The 14,075-nt window shown below is 43.1% G+C and overlaps 1 protein-coding gene across 1 annotated transcript in view; it reads left to right on the top strand.

Moving 5' to 3' along the window:
• The first annotated feature begins 1,798 nt into the window (after positions 1-1,798).
• The window catches only part of LOC137544836 (keratin, type II cytoskeletal 7-like), a 30,690-nt gene continuing 18,413 nt past the window's right edge, over positions 1,799-14,075 (top strand). The window contains exons 1-3 of the mRNA XM_068265928.1: positions 1,799-1,803; positions 3,847-4,417; positions 8,803-9,026. Of these exons, the coding sequence (XP_068122029.1) occupies positions 1,799-1,803; positions 3,847-4,417; positions 8,803-9,026 (800 nt within the window). The remainder of the gene's footprint in view (positions 1,804-3,846; positions 4,418-8,802; positions 9,027-14,075) is intronic.

Consider the following 14,075-nt stretch of genomic DNA (forward strand, 5'->3'; position numbering starts at 1 on the left):
ATCATATCACACCTTTGACTGGATTGTCTGCAATTATTTCAGTAACTTGCCCCAGAGTATAGCCTGTCATATTTTTGTATTAGTTATTACTTTAAAGGCTAAAATTGCTAAAAGGCTTATTCCCTTGTGCTGTGTGTGGGGAGAATAGAGCTCAGCTCAACTATTTAAGCGCTGATCTGGCTTCAGTAATGACCAGTTGCTTAAAGGGTTAGGCACCATGGGGGAGGGTTGAGGGTTAGGCATCACTAGAGAAAGGGTTACGGGTTTAGACATTGATAGAGGGAGGGTTAAGGGTTAGGCATTTATAGAGGGTTGGTTAAGGGTTAGGTATTTAGGGTTAGGTATTTGTGGACAGAGGTTTAAGGATTAGGCATCAGTAGAGGGAGGGTTAAGGGTTTAGACATCGATAGAGTGAGGGTTAAGGATTATGCATTGGTAGAGGGAGGGTTAAGGGTTGGGCATCAATAGTGGGTGGGTTAAAGGTTAGGTATCTGTGGACAGAGGTTTAAGGATTAGGCATCGGTAAAGGAAGGATTAAGGGTTTAGACATTGATAGATGGCGGGATTAGGGTTAGGCATCGATAGAGGGTGGGTTAATGGTTAGGTATCTGTAGACAGAGGTTTAAGGATTAGGCATCCATAGAGGGAGTGTTAAGGGTTAGGCATTGGTAGAGGGAACGTTAAGGGTTAGACATCAAAAAAGGGAGAGTTAAATTAGGTATCGGTAGAGGGAGGGTTAAGGGTTAGACATCGATAGAGGGAGGGTTAAGGCTTAGGCATTGGTCTTAGGGTTAGGCATCAGTAGAGGGAGGGTTATGTGTGAGAGTTGAGTTAGGTTAGATCATAGTAAAATATCGGTAAAGAAAGACAGGATTCTTTGCATAGTACAGTATATGTTGAAAAAGCACTTAGACAAATCATTTTTAGTCATTTATTTTCTAATAAAATAAATGCATAAAAGATGCCACAAAAATGACATGTATGTGGCATTGAACAGATTGATTTAGTAAAATAATAGGAATAAACGTTGAAATAGTAACTAGATAAAGCCTGAGCATCCTATGGAAATACTGTGTACTTTGATTATAAGTCCAAGAATGTTGGAGAAAGTCCTTTGTTAATAGTCCAAGATAAAAGCCCAGGTCCAGTTGGGCTAGCAACTCCATGATGGTATGGATTGGCATTGAAGGACTCTGACAGTCAGTGTGTGGAGAAATGTAACCCTTACTCCACTGGGAGTGGAGAGTGTAATGAGAGATGGGCAGATCTTTGTGAGAGAAGGTGGTAGACGGATGATTCTTGCTTGGACACCTCCAGGTGGTTTTCAGCGATCATCTAGCTAATTTTGATATGACTGGCATTTATAGAAAGGATGGAAATATAGTAGAAATTGATATTATTTATTTCTAGGTTAATTTGGGGTGGTTTTACACCTAGCCAGATCGCACCACAATGCCAAAAACTACATTCATACGATTCTGTGGCAGAGCGTGCCGACAGGGTCATATGCATTGTGCAGCCCCTCTGCATGTCCCCCCCCCCCCCGCGCACCTTTTGCATCCCCTCACCCAGTGACATTCTCCCAGATGCACAGGAAGTATGTCACTGGGATTCCCAGTTTCCCTTCGTATTTGCATCATTTCATGCATGCAAGCCACACTGCCACCACTAACAAATTTAAAATTTCAGCATCGTCATTGACTTCCATGCATTCTGCCACTGCTGCATCGCCGTGGAAGTCCTACAGTAATGCACTGTTGACTTTCCCGATCTGGAACTCCTGGCATGATGCAACGTGATGAGGTAAGTGTGCTAGGCTCCATAGACTTTCATTGCTGTTGTGTTAACCTGCATGCAGAAAGGGTAACACTTCAGGCTGATCCTCCTATTGACAGGACAGGGGGATGCTTGCTTTGACAGTTAATGGTTTATGACAGGGATCTGGTATCTGCTTCCCTGACTTCCTTATCAGTATTTGTGTGAAGTCCATATCAGAGAGGAGTCATTGGGCTTGATTCACAAAGGGGTGCTAACCTAGTTAGCACGCCTAAAGACTTTTGGCATGTATAGTAGGGTGCTAACTAGGTTAGCACCGTTTTTAAAATGAACTCGCGTGCAAAGTCCCGCGCACAAAACTTTGCGTCCGCACAGTGCGGTGCGCATAAAACGTCGCATCGCAGTGCGGCGAAAACAGCGATGTGCGCACAAGTTCATTTTTACACGCCTAAACTCCGTTTAGGCGTGAAGAGGGGCTTTTCACAAGCGTGCTAACAGTTAGCACCGATTTGTGAATCAAGCCCTTTATGTAGGGAAACCAGGCCTGCTAAAGAGAAGTCATGGATTTATGGCTACTTTTCTGGCAAACACTACATTTCCTGTAAAAAGCCCTGAATTGTCATACCTGACAGAAACTTTCCTTTTAATCAAAACTAAAACTTAAAAGGGAATTCCGGAGTATACTTTTGTGCTTGTACTTTCATGTAGAGTCAAAAAGGTCCGATCAATTAAGGGTTAATAAAGGTTAAGTCTAAAAGTGTGGTTAGTATTTAGTTTAGACTAGTACTAGGCAGATTTAGTTGGTTAGGTAAATGTTAATGTATTTATTGTATAGTTTGTATTTGAAGGGACTGGAGATTAGTAATGGGGTTGTACCTTGCTTATATATGCAATCGCCCTAATATCATTTTCTGTACAACTGGGAAGTCCTGCTTTATGCTATGCAAGTAAGGGCCTCACATTTCCAAGTTTTGAGCTAAGCCATGTCATTTACTCCGATAAGACCAGCTCTCCATCACTCAACAGGCTAATGTGAAAGCACCTATTAGCCACAGGAGTTTTGACACTCAGATGTTGATTGTTAAAGCGGGATTCATCTCTGACATAATATTCAATTCCTACACTTTATTGCCCATTTACAAATTACAAGTTCCCAAAGTACAGTTTATTTGCTATGAAAGCTGCCATTGCATTGTATTGCATAGCTGCTATGTTTACATATATATTATGTATCCAGTGATCATCTTTTAGCTTTCTCTGCTTCTACTATGTGTGCTCAGTTTCAGCACTGCCAGAATTGTATACTGATTGTAGCTGTGAAAAGGATGTAAACAAAATATAATGTTCTCACCTCTTTGCATGTGGCAAGAAGTGTTCTACTGAAGAAGAAAGGACTGTTCTGCTAACTTTTTTGTGTAACTATGTGTTACGTTTTATTTTGTATCACTATGTTCTATGCTGAACATAATGAGCAAAGAAAAAATGTTGAATTTCAAACCACTTTAAGACTAGGTTTAGTGCAGAATGGAGATGGTCTTATTGCAGAAAGAGTCATAGCTTAGGGCCAAGTGAGAAATGTGTGGCCTATGTACATAGCCTGCACCATGGGTTACCTGTGTGAATGAAAACTGATTTGGGGACAAGAGAGGCACCACAAAATATCTTCAGTCTGGCTGTCCTTTGAGCGTAGTCATGCTTTGCAGAAATATTTTACTATTTTCTTCAGCATGACCCGGGCACCTGTTTGCATGCCATTTGCGACTAGTGACTGCATAAAATATAGCAAGATCATTTGCCTCTTGAATAATTTTTTTTTTTTTTCAATTTCCATGAAAAAGAAGTTATACCACTATACTAAACCATCAACCTGTAAGCCTTCAAGCAGAACAACATATTTTCCTCTAAGTATTTTTAGCAGGTTGACAACAAGAGATTGCTCCAAGGCAAGATGGGGACAAAAATGTAAACTGATCAGCTTTAAAAAAACGGCCAAACCCATTATTTTGCAAAGATAAAAGCTAACAGGCAGTAAAGAGAATGCACTTGTTCATTTCTTGAACTTGTCTGCAGCTCACCACCACCTCTTACTCTTAAAACACCTGCTGCAACCATGAGAAGGAATGTCCAGACATCCTCCTCTGGAGGAAACTTCAGCTCATCCTCATTAGGAGGAAACCGAAGGGCCACCACCGGCTCAAACCCTCAGTATGGTTTTCGTACTGCGTCAGTTGGTGGATTTGGCACCAAAAGCCTTCTGAATGCAGGAGGAGGTAGCAGAACAATCTCCTCAGTAGGCGGTGCCAGGGTGTCTGGTTTTGGTGGTGGTTCTGCTGGTGGTTTTGGGGGTGGTTCTGCTGGGGGTTTTGGAGGTGGTTCTGCTGGTGGTTTTGGAGGTGGGTTTGGAGGTGGTTCTGGCAGTGGTTTTGGAGGTGGTTTTGGAGGTGGTCGTGGTGGTGGTGGCTTTGCTGGAGGTTTTGGGGGTGGGCCTGCTCCATCTGCAGGTATAGTAAATGTGACCGTTAACCAAAACCTCCTCACCCCCATGTCTGTGGACATTGATCCAAATATTTCTGTCGTCAAGAAAGAAGAAAGGGAACAGATCAAGACACTGAACAACAAGTTTGCCTCATTCATTGACAAGGTACACTGTTTATGTTTTAAATAACCACAATGTAATTTTAGACTTCATGTCTACCATACTTATTCAAAACTTTTTTTTTTAAATGCTTCTTGCCTAGCTGTCTATCTCTCGTGCTGATTCTTTGTTTTTAGAGATTTCTGCATTGATAACAAACTAGCAAAAAGTGCTAAGTAAGTGGTCCAGAGAACAATAAGGTGGAAGGTCAGTGGGACAGTCAGATTTCTAGAAGAACAATTTTGGTCACCCTGGTTTACTACTCTTTGAAATTGTTTCTCTCTCCGCTTGTATGTGATGTGTTTCTAGCTATCATGCTGATCCTATGATAGTCATATTTTATATCGCTGACTGCTAATAAGTGAGCAGATAAAGAGGTCTAGACTTCACTTGCATTTCTAATTTGTCTATTTTCAGACTTTCACCAAGTCAGTGATTAAAATGATTTGTACAGTCAAATGATGAGCATAACAGTAAAGACACACTACTGTTTCTAGATAAAAGTAAACAGTGGTTTCCTATACACATCTCTCATGAGTGGTTTATGCTAATAGACGGAATAAGGAAACGTACAAAATCTATAATGTTAAGCTAGGAGGAGACCGATGATGCCGTAAGCTGTAGTGTATTGCAGTGAAAGGAAAGAATACACTCAGACAGCTTTTTATGGAATGGTGCATTTTAACTTTGCTCTTTGTATTAGTTCATGAGACTGTTGTTTTATATAAAAGCACATGGGGTGTGGTCAGTTTTTGATTGCTGTGTTGTACAGTAGGAGAGTGAAGTACCTGCCTTTCTTATGGAAGACCACACCCCCATTTGGAGCAATGTTCTGAAGTGATTGGATAAAGCATCTGTTTTGTGACCTGCTGGAACTGATGGTGTGAATAGTTTCTGTTTTAAGTGAGCAATTCTGCACTTAGCACCACATTCAGCTGAAGGTTGTCTCTTTTTTGTAATTCTTCTTGGCCCACTTTATCAATGTTTTGTGGCTTTCTATAACCTAACTGCATTCCTCCCCAATTTTCCATATAGAGGTGTAGTTAGGCTTTGCCCCCTCTGGTCAAATTGGGCATGGCCATGCATCAGCATTTGGGTGGAGCCAAATGTACAAATGCTGTTTAGCTAGCCAAATGTGCCTCCCTTTAGATAGCCAGATGTGTCTTCCTTCCCATCATTTAGATAGCCAGATGTACCACCTATAGTTGGCCAGATGAGCCCCCCTTGTTCTGCTGCTGTTAACACTTCTGCACTCCTCTGAAGAGGGAGGGGGAGAATCAGGGGCACTTCAGGCAGCCAAAGCTGCCTCTCACTCATTTGGGGGTGCGGTGGCCATGTTCTTTGCTCCCCACAGTGCTGCACCAGGGATATGTCCCCCCCTGCCCATACCCATAGCTATGCCTCTGTATCCATATCTTCTGCCTCATGGTGTATTCCTCTTCTTACAATGATGATAGCCAAATAGTGTGAAACAGCTGCATGTATGTAAATAGCAGTGTATGATTCTGTTAGTTGAAAGGGTTGATGCATTTATATTAATGTGTGCCTAAAATAACTTAAAATGAGCCTCTGACTAATAATGTCATTTAATTGTATTTGCTTCTGCTGTAAAATTCAAGCTGATCATTGTCACTAAAATCATCAGCAGCCCCAGATCTCCAGTACTTTGGAAAAGCAATTATTATAAGCACAGAAAATCAATTTATAGCTGTAAAAAGAAGGTAATCGCTTCATAAGGGGCTAAAAAGTAATGCAAATATAATGCAGTATTGATCAGGGACCCAATCTAAGCCATTTTAAGCATACTCAAGTATAAGATCTATTTATACAAAAAAGTGGTGATTTGAAAAAAAAGTGTATTATTATTTATATAGTGCTGACATTTTCTACAGTGCCCTTTACACAGTATGTAGTCACGTCAATCTAATTCCTACCATAGTGATATGTCCATCATGGTCTATGGCTAATTTTGTTTTCTACGGGGGAAGCCAATTAACAATTAACTTATCTGTATGTTTCTGGGATGTGAGAAGAAACCGGAGTGCCCGGAGGAAACACGCACAGATGTGCAGATCATGCGCTGGTTGGAATTTGAACCAGGACTCAGCATTGCAAGGCGAGAGTGCTATGCATTACATCAGCATCCAACCTTTTTATTCTTCTCTGCTGAAATTAATAAAAAGTGGGAACACATTTTTCTGTTGTTGTACCCTTGTTATCAGCCTTTCAAAAATGGAGAAATGCAGTGCTGCAGTCACTGATCAGTCATCAGAAGCTCCATTCACTTGCATTAGAAAGTAGCAAACTGTTAGGCCCGGTTCACATTAGCGTTTTTCTGCGGAGCCGGCCATAAGGATCCGGCCATCAGAATCAGGAAAAACTGTCAGTTTTTACAGCCAGTGTGCTGTAAACTGTCAGTTTTCTATTTGTTACTATGTAGCTGCAAAACCTTCCGTGCCTGTTCCGCTGAGCAAAACGGTCCGGAAAATTGGGTCCTGCAACATTTTTTGCGTCCGCTCAGAGGAACGTACCACGGAACCGTACTTCCAGTTCCGTTGGCAAACGCTAATGTGAACTGGGCCTTGGGGCTGGAACTCACTAGAGCGATTTTGTGAGTGTTAAGGGAGTGGTGGCTGGATGGTGTAATGGTTAAGGGCTCTGCCTCTGACACGGGAGACCAGGGTTCGAATCTCGGCTCTGCCTGTTCAGTAAGCCAGCACCTATTCAGTAAGAGACCTTGGGCAAGTCCCCCTAACACTGCTACTGCCTATAGAGCGCGTCCTAGTGGCTGAAGCTCTGGCGCTTTGAGTCTGCCAGGAGAAAAGCGCAATGTAAATGTTCTGTGTTTGTTGTTTTGTTTGTATTCAAACTGCTAGCGATTTCCCTAAACGCTCAGCTAATGTTAATGGATGGGCCAAATTCCACTGGAGCGATTGCGATTACCAAAATCGCAAACGCAGGATTTTTAGTGTTTAGCAATTAACGTTACCATTTCTGCAATGTAAAGTATATAAACGCTGGCATAATCGCTCGTCAAAACCTATACAGAGCGATTTTGCTAGCTTTCTACATTACTGCACACTGTAATAAAATTGAAATTAATTGAAAGGACCGAATTAAAAACGCTAATCGCTAACCACTACACAACCGCTGGCAAATTAATTACACTTTTTAAAATCGCTACCTAAAACGCTCATGAAATTGCTTACAAACCGCTCATACAAAACGCTAGCGATAGCGTTTTGTAGTGGGTTCGCGGGTCTTAGTTCTGTCCTTGTGACTGCTAGGTCTTCCAGTGTGATGTAGTGCATGCTGAGTCAGCACACAGCTGCTAAAATGCTTACAGTGCATTGTTTACAGTCTGATGGAAGCCAAAGATTAAGGGGACCGAGAGTGAAAGATAAAGTCTCCTTTTTCACCTTAAATGCACATTCACTGAAGTGAGGTGTACAAGGCCGGGGCTTCCATAGAGTCAAAGGGAGCAATTGCCCTAGGGCCCCAGAGTCTGTAGGGGCCCCAAGGTGTGTTCCCTTCCAGCTATGGTGTCCCCATACATGCCTGGCCTGCATGGAACAAGGAAGAAAGGTGCTATGAGGAGAAGTCTGGAGTATAGAGTATGGTGCTGCCTCCTGTGTCCTGCCTGTATTGGGCATGACCATAATGTGTGTACGCTCAGGGTTTGTAAGGGAAAGGAAGAGGGGAATAATGGGGACCCCAACAATGCTTTTGGGGACATATGATGGACATTTAATGATTTTGTGTGACTGGGAGTGTGATGGAATAGGTCCTGGAAGTCGGCTCAGAGGCTGTGGGGGACGGGGGGAATTGCTAGGGGGGCCTACAAGTTACGTTTGCCCCCGGGCTGCATTGTAGCTAGAACCAGCCCTGGAAGTGCAGAAAAAAAAGCTAACATTGGGCCTGTTGCATGTAATTGCGGTAATATTGCTATGTACAGACACCGCATATTATCCTTACTATCGGTAGCTTACCTTAGCAACGGACACACTAGATGAGTACCACGGGTTGCTCTTATAGAGTAACTCACAATACACATTGTGGATAGTAAGGGTAATAATAGGTTAATAGGGTTTTATATCTGTGCACGGCAATATAAGCGCAATTACATGCATCAGTCCCATTGACTGGTGTCTTCACAAGAATTGCTTCATCAGTGTTGTTTGGCACTTTTAGCAGGACTGGTGCCAATTGGTGTTGAGTGGTGCTTGCGGCAGGAGCATGGCATCCCCACCGCAACACAAAAAGTAAGAGTAAAACCTGCCTTAAAGCAGGCAATGCTATATTGAACGTACCATCACTCTCTCCAGTTGTTATACCTAAAAAGATTTTTCAACTTTGACCCATATGGTATTTGTCTTTTTATCTGTTGACAGGTTAGGTTCCTTGAGCAGCAAAATAAAGTGCTTGAGACCAAATGGAGCCTGCTGCAGCAGCAAAAAGTTGGAGGAGCTGGTGGCTCAAAAAGTGACATCGAGCCACTTTTCAATGCCTACATTTCCAGCCTAAAGAAACATCTGGACACCCTTTCTAGTGACAGAGGTCGCCTGGAATCTGACCTGAACAATGAACAGAACCGCGTTGAGGAGTTTAAGCGCAGGTAAATACCATCCACCCGCTCAGGTGCTCTTCAGTGATACCCAAGGGGGGAATAAATGATGCACATACACATAAATAACAAGGGAAACATTCAGGTCTGGTTCATCCTGTGCTAGAGTGGCGGCCTACCTGTAGAGCACGGCTACACTGTACCACTTCTTAGGTCCGCTAGAGTGAATGTCTTCCATTATTCCATCTTTCCTCTAAAATAGGACCTCCCCCAAAAATAAGACCTAGCTTATATTTCAAGCATGCTTGAAATATAAGCCATCCCCCGAAAATGAGACCTAGCTGCACACAGAGCAAGGGCCGGTTTGCCGACAAAAGTTGGGGTAATACCTGTGCAACCCCCATTCCCCCCCATGATGCCAAGCCGCCGCCTCTGTGGCCGATTTACCTCCACTGCTCCTGGCCCCTCCTCCAGAAAGTCATATCCCCCTGTGGGCTGGGGCTAATGTTGTGAATGATTCAGCTCTTAGATCAGTAGTGAAGGCAGCTAAACATGAACAGTAACAGAGCCCATATACAGGAAGTGATCTCTGTTTACTTCCTGTATAGAGCGCTGTTACTGTACAACTTTAGCTCCCTTCACCGCTGATCTAGAGCTTAATTATGGACAGCATTAGCCGCATCCTGCAGAGAGATCCGACTTTCTGGAGGAGGGGGTCAAGAGCAGGGGAGGTAAATCAGCAGCAGCAACAGCAGGGTGGAGATGAGGGGGGGGGGGGTAATCTGCCTTCTTACACTGGCTATATACATGGGGATCATATACTTGGTATTAGGGGAATCTGGCTATACACTGGGGGGATATGGCTATGTACTAGGGGGAATATGGCTATATACTGGAGGATCTGGCAATATACTAAAGGCTACCCCAACAAAAATTAATATAAGACAGTGTTTTATTTTAGCGGAAACATGGTATAGGATGAATGGCAATGTGTCTGCTTTACAGAAAAATGGTGCAGTCTGATTTCACCTTAGCAACCTGCGCTTACATTGCAGTGCGATCGGACGATTGCATTGCACCGCAATGCTAAAAACAGGCTTTGTAGATACCTGCAGTAATGAGTTTTATTTTTTACCTGCGGTAATGAGTCTTTCATTCTTGCCAGCACGTCAAATCATAAGTGAGGCTCTCTAGCGTTCAATTCATGTGGCGGAAATACAAACTGCAAGGCAGTGTATTGAAAAAACACACTACGCGCATGCGCACCGCAGCACGAAACCCTGTGGTAAAAACGGTTAACGCAATGGAACGAGAATGCTCCAGTGTGAAAGGTCCCACAGGTCAGGTTTGTGTGTTGGGGACATACAATGGACAAACCTAGACACAATGGAAATGAACATGTATAAATGGGTCCATGCTTTGTTATGTCCATTGGTGCTCTAACATCCACTTTGGGAGATGGGCCAACAACAGACCACAGGGCCCATATGCAATTATTTTTTTCTCCTGAGTTATCTCCTAGTAAAAAATGTTAATTTCCTCTTTATAACAACCTTTCAGCATTTTATGAATGAAAAAGTACCCAAAATTGGTGAAAAAGTACTATCATTTTTTGCTTGCTGATGATTTAAAGGGCATTTTATGAAACAATGCAAAAATATCACCTAGGAGAAAAGTTTTGAAAAATTGGATTGCATATGGGCCCTGGTGTGAATGAGCCCTCATGCTGACACTATTTACTGGTTTACTTAACCTCTTTGCCGGTTATCCCGAGCTCAGGGTAACCTGCGCAGGAGGATTTCTCAGGCCCCGCTGGGCCGATTTGCATAATTTTTTTCCCTACATGCAGCTAGCACTTTGCTAGCTGCGTGTAGTACGCGATCGCCGCCGCTCGCCGCCGATTTGCCGCTACCCGCCACGCCGAAAAAATTTAGCGCATTGATCCATTTTTTTTAAATGCTGGGGTGGTTTTGAACTTTATTTACATGAGGTGTTGTGATTGGTGATTGATCAGTGCTGCGTAATATGTCAGCGCTGCGTAAAATGTTGGCGCTTTATAGATACAATTAGGGCCGGATTTGGACTTCCCAGTGCCCTAGGCCCGGTACCACCAACCGCCCCCCCCCCCCACACACACACACACACACTCAGGGTGCATACACACATCAGACCATAGTCTTTGGAAAATGAAGGATCACAGACCAATTTTACCCCCTTCCATGTAGTATGAGGGCCATACCTACACAGTCTATTCTATTGAGCTGAACTCCCCATCAGATAGAAATCTTTGCAAGATGCTGCACACAAAGATGCTGTACACATGCAACAGTTCAGTATCTGCAAAAGATCTGTTCCTGCAAAAGATCCGTTTCTGCAAAATGCATTCATAGTCTATGGTATCTGCAGATCCTCATACACACCTTGTTTAACAAACATTCATCTACAGATCAGATCCACCAGGATGGATCTTCAGATCTGAAGATGATTGTCTGATCTGCAGATAATTGTCTGTTAAACAAGGTGTGTATGAGGATCTGCAGATATCATAGACTATGAATGCATTTTGCAGGAACGGATCTTTTGCAGGAACAGATCTTTTGCAGATATTGATCTTTTGAACGTGTTCAGCATCTTGCAAAGATTTTTATCTGATGGGGAGTTCAGCTCCATAGAATAGACTGTGTAGGTATGGCTCTCATACTCCATGGAAGGGGGTAAAATTGGTCTGTGATCTTTCATTTTCCAAAGACTGTGGTCTGATGTGTGTATGAGCCTTTAGGAAAATGAAAGATCACAGACCAATTTTACCCCCTTCCATGTAGTATGAGAACCATACCTACACAGTCTATTCTATGGAGCTGAACTCCCCATCAGACAGAAATCTTTGCAAGATGCTGCACACAAAGATGCTGTACACATGCAACAGATCAGTATCTGCAAAAGATCTGTTCCTGCAAAAGATCCGTTTCTGCAAAATGCATTCATAGTCTATGATATCTGCAGATCCTCATACACACCTTGTTTAACAAACATTCATCTACAGATCAGATCCACCAGGATGGATCTTCAGATCTGCAGATGATTGTCTGATCTGCAGATAATTGTCTGTTAACCAGCCGGGCGGTATGGACGAGCTCAGCTCGTCCATCACCGCCGGAGGCTGCCGCTCAGGCCCTGCTGGGCCGATTTTTATCAAATAAAAAGCAGCACACGCAGCCGGCACTTTGCCAGCCGCGTGTGCTGCCTGATCGCCGCCGCTCTGCGGCAATCCGCCACGAGCAGCGGCGAAAGAGGGTCCCCCCAGCCGCCTGAGCCCTGCGCAGCCGGAACAAATAGTTCCGGCCAGCGCTAAGGGCTGGATCGGAGGCGGCTGATGTCAGGACGTCGGCTGACGTCCATGACGTCACTCTGCTCGTCGCCATGGCGATGAAGTAAACAAAACACGGAAGGCCGCTCATTGCGGCCTTCCGTGTCACTTTTGGCCGCCGGAGGCGATCAGAAGAACGCCTCCGGAGCGCCCTCTAGTGGGCTTTCATGCAGCCAACTTTCAGTTGGCTGCATGAAATAGTTTTTTTCTTAATTTAAAAAAAAACCCTCCCGCAGCCACCCTGGCGATCTTAATAGAACGCCAGGGTGGTTAAACAAGGTGTGTATGAGGATCTGCAGATATCATAGACTATGAATGCAATTTGCAGGAACGGATCTGTGGCAGGAACAGATCTTTTGCAGATACTGATCTTTTGTGTCTGTACAGCATCTGTGTGTGCAGAATCTTGCAAAGATTTTTTCTGATGGGGAGTTCAGCTCCATAGAAAAGACTGTGAAGGTATAGCTCTCATACTACATGAAGGGTGGTAAGATTGGACTGTGATCTTTCTTTTTCCAAAGACTATAGTCTGATATGTGTATGAGCCTTAACGATCACTTGTTTGCAGGATACCTATGAATGTTTTCTCTCTGAAAAATGATGAATGATTGTTTTTCCTGTTAGAGCAGTGAGTCCCTAATGCCTGGTACGCACCAGATAGATGGGTTGAATCGATTTTCTGATCACTTATACAAAGTCGATTAGAAAAATGATCAGAAATCAGATTAGACCTGTCAGAAATAATCAATTTGAACCCATCTATCTGATGGCAAATTGCATGGTGTGTACCAGGCATGAAGTAGCAGAGCGGCATTCATCTCCCTCTCTGCTCTTCTGTAATCACAGATCTGTTGCATTTATTTTATAGTATTTATTGTACTGATTCTTTCACAGGTGTTTTTTTACTGTTTGCCAACACGGTACAAATATATATTTTTTTTAATTTTTAGTGTATGTTATTACTTTTGGTATACAAAACAGAATGTAACAATACAAAAGTATACAACAGTACATTTGTAATTATAATTATAGAGAAGTTGTCTATCTCATACTAGACTACTGCTGCCTTTAAAATGAGCCAGCAAGGGGTTAAGATTTAGCTTAGAAGGGGCTGCCATAAATCTCTCTAAGGAAAAAAAACCCTTATCTGTTTAAGATTTACAATCCAGGGGGAGAGAGGAGAAGGAATGGCTCAAGTCATTAACAGAATCTGACCAGCAATACATTGTTTAGCCCAGCTTGAGTTGTAAAGTGGAAATAATTCTGTTAAAATGTTTACTTTTACTGGATCAGAAATTGTCTACATTGTGATCCATGTTTCTCTCACCCCTGGCAATAAACTGAAGCGTGTATGTTCAGTAGATAGCACTGTCTCATCGCACACCACAAAGTAAGGAAAATACACGGAGCTCTGGAATTCTGACTGTGTGTGTGCAGCAAAGCCGGGCGCTTTGGAGCAGGAGAAATGATTTATTTTGACATGCAGCCTCTTATCTCTCTCAGGTCCTGCCGCCCTTTTATCCTTCTGATTTTTTTCCGCCCTAGGCCGTGACCTTTGGGCCTTTGCAGAAATCCGGCCCTGGATACAATCAATAAAGAAATAAATAATAATAAATTGGTGGGTGATGATCAACTGGTTTCTGATTGTGTGTGTGTGTGTGTGTATTGCTTTGCACCGTGAACAAGAGCAATAGCTTGAAACAGAGGGCTGTTGTGTGTGTGTGTGTTGTGTG

Source organism: Hyperolius riggenbachi, chromosome 2, assembly GCF_040937935.1.
Source record: "Hyperolius riggenbachi isolate aHypRig1 chromosome 2, aHypRig1.pri, whole genome shotgun sequence".
NCBI classification, from domain to species: Eukaryota; Metazoa; Chordata; class Amphibia; order Anura; family Hyperoliidae; genus Hyperolius; species Hyperolius riggenbachi.